Genomic DNA, 3,241 nt, shown 5'->3' on the forward strand with positions numbered 1-3,241 from the left:
GGAGACTTATCCACTTTTATATTTTTCAAAAGTGTCAGTACTTCTGACCTTTAACTCACATAATTCAATATCCTTCTCCTTGGTGAATACCGAAGAAAATAAATTGTTCAATATCTCCCCCAGATCTTTTGGCTCTGCAAATAGCTGTCCACTCTGTCTCTCCAATGGACCAATTTTATCCCTCGTTATCCTTTTGCTATTAATATAGCCGTAGAAACCCTTTGGATTTACTTTCACCTTACTTTCCAAAGCAACCTCATGTCTTCTTTTAGCTTTTCTAATTTCTTTCTTAAGATTCTTTTTACATTCCTTATACTCCTCAAGCACTTCACTTACTTCATGCTGCCTATAATTATTGTAGATCTCCCTCTTTTTCCGAACAAGATGTCCAATTTCCCTTGAAAACCAGGGCTATTTCCAATTTTTACTGTTTCCTTTCAACGGAACAGGAACATAAAGATTCTGTACTCTTAAAATGTCCCCTTTAAATGTCCTCCATTTCTCTTCTACATCCTTCCCATAAAACAAAATGTCCCAGTTCACTCCTTTTAAATCATTTCGCATCTCATCAAAGTTAGCCTTTCTCCAATCAAAAATCTCAACCCTAGGTCCAGTTCTGACCCTCTCCATAATTATATTGAAACTAATGGTATTGTGATCACTGGACCCGAAGTGCTCCCCAACGCATACCTCCGCCACCTGTCCCGTCTCATTTCCTAACAGGAGGTCCAACACTGCCCCTCCTCTAGTAGGTACCTCTATGTATTGCTGCAAAAAACTATCCTGCACACATTTTACAAACTCCAAACTATCCAGCCCATTTACCGAATGTGTTTCCCAGTCTATGTGTGGAAAGTTGAAATCTCCCACAATCACTACTTTGTGCTTACTACTAATATCTGCTATCTCCTTACTTATTGGCGGTCTATAATACACCCCTATAAGTGTTGCTACACCTTTCCCACTTCTCAATTCCACCCAAATAGCCTCCCTAGATGAGCCCTCCAATCTATCCTGCCAAAGCACTGCTGTAATATCTTCCCTGACTAGCAATGCAACACCTCCACCTCTTGCCCCTCCAATTGTATCACACCTGAAGCAACGAAATCCTGGAATATTTAGTTTCCAATCACAGCCCTCCTGCAACCACGTTTCACTGATCGCCACAACATCATACTTCCAGGTGTCTATCCAGACTCTAAGCTCATCCACCTTTCTTACAATGCTCCTAGCATTAAAATATGCACATTTAAGAAACCCCCCGCCTCTTATTCTCTGTTTATTTCCTTTTTTTTCTTTCTCCTCTTGTGTCCGAGTGCTTCCCTTTTCTGCTTCCTGCCTCCCATTCTGTCTACTAGCTTTCTCTATTTGAGTCCCTCGCCCCAACCATTCTAGTTTAAAGTCTCCCCAGTAGCCTTTGCAAATTTCCCCGCCAGGATATTGGTCCCCCTCGGGTTCAAGTGCAACCCATCCTTTCTGTACAGGTCCCACCTTCCCCAAAAGAAGTCCCAATGATCCAGAAACTTGAATCCCTGCCCTCTGCACCAGTCTTTCAGCCACGCATTTATCCTCCACCTCGCTCCATTCCTACTCTCACTGTCGCGTGGCACAGGCAGTAATCCTGAGATTGTTACCTTTTTGGTCCTTTTCCTTAACTCTCCTCCCAACTCCCTAAATCCTCCCTTCAGGACCTCTTCCCTTTTTTTACCTATGTCATTGGTACCTATATGTACCACGACCTCAGGCTCCTCTCCCTCTGATTTCAGGATATCTTGGACGCGTTGAGACACGTCCGAGACCTTGGCACCAGGGAGGCAGACCACCATCCTGGTCTCCCGACTGCGTCCACAGAATCGCCTATCCGACCCCCTAACAATAGAATCCCCAATTACTATTGCCCTCTTCTTTTTGTCCCTACCTTTCGGAGCAACAGGGCCGGTCTCTGTGCTGGAGGCCCGTCCGCTCTCGCTACCCCCGGGCAGGCTGTCACCCCCATCCGTACTCAAACATGAGTACTTATTTGCAAGGTGTACCGACATTGGAGTACTCACTCGTCCCTGCCTCTGCCCCTTGCCCTTCCTTAACGTGACCCACATGTCTCTCTCCCGTGGTTTTGGTGTGACCACCTCCCTATAACTCCCCTCTATGACCTCCTCACTCTCCCTGACCAGATAGAGGTCATCGAGCTGCTGCTCCAGGATCCTAATACGGTCCCTTAGGAGCCCCATCTCGCTGCACCTGGTGCAGATGTGGACGTCTGGAGGGCCATCCGACACCATGACCTCCCACATCTGACATCCCGAACAGTACACTGCTCTGACTGTCATTCTCCCGCCTTACCCTGGATCCGATACCAGTATAATACAATAGAAACTGCTGGGAGAAATCAGCAGGTATCTCACTCACAACAGCTGCTCCCTCTTGACCTTTAAACTGCACCTTTATTATATAAACAAAAAGCACTGTACCTTTAGCCCACTGTACCTTTACTAAAGCACTGTACCTTTAGCCCACTGTACCCTTAGCTCACTGTACCTTTACTAAAGCACTGTACCTTTAACCCACTGTACCCTTAGCTCACTGTACCTTTACTAAAGCACTGTACCCTTAGCTCACTGTACCTTTACTAAAGCACTGTACCTTTAACCAGAAATGCTAACCTGAGTTTGCACCCAATCAGCTGCTTCCTCCAGTCTGCTTCCACCAATCAGCGGCTTCCACCAGACCCCTTCCTATGAAGTATGGATTTCGGTAAGCCCTGACCCTCCTCCACTCGCTCCAACGGTCCCGGGCCTCTGTAAAAGCAAGCCCCGCGCTCGATTTATATACTCACCTCCCCGACCCTCCTCCACTCGCTCCAACGGTCCTGGGCCTCCTGGGAAAGGTCATAAAGGTCAACCTGGGAATGGGAAGTGGAGTTAAAATGATTTGCAACCAGGAGATCATGTAGGCCAAGGCGGACTGAGCAGAGGTGTTCAGCAAAAACGATTGCCGAGCCTGCGCTTGGTCTCGCCGATATACAGCAGTCCACACCTGGAACAGAGGGTGCAGCAGATGAGGTTGGAGGAGGTGCAAGTGAATCTCTGCCTCACCTGAAATGTCTGTCGGGGTCCCTGGCCAGAGTCGAGGGAGGAGGTATAAGGACGGGTGTTGCATCTCCTGTGGGTGTAGGGAAGGTACCTGGGGAGGAGGTGGGAAGGGATGATTTAAACACGGAGTTGCGGAGGGAATGGTCTATATG

The 3,241-nt window shown here is 47.5% G+C and overlaps 1 protein-coding gene across 1 annotated transcript; it reads right to left on the bottom strand.

The window, feature by feature from the left end:
* Positions 1-299: 299 nt before the first annotated feature.
* LOC129704383 (uncharacterized) lies at positions 300-2,746 on the bottom strand. The gene is made up of 2 exons (XM_055647469.1): positions 2,555-2,746; positions 300-2,468 (listed from the first exon to the last, which is right to left on the bottom strand). The coding sequence occupies exon 2, from the start codon at positions 2,325-2,327 to the stop codon at positions 1,392-1,394; it is 936 nt and encodes a 311-aa protein (XP_055503444.1). The 5' UTR covers positions 2,328-2,468; positions 2,555-2,746; the 3' UTR covers positions 300-1,391.
* Positions 2,747-3,241: the final 495 nt, after the last annotated feature.

This window comes from Leucoraja erinacea, chromosome 15, assembly GCF_028641065.1.
Source record: "Leucoraja erinacea ecotype New England chromosome 15, Leri_hhj_1, whole genome shotgun sequence".
Classification (NCBI taxonomy): domain Eukaryota; kingdom Metazoa; phylum Chordata; class Chondrichthyes; order Rajiformes; family Rajidae; genus Leucoraja; species Leucoraja erinaceus.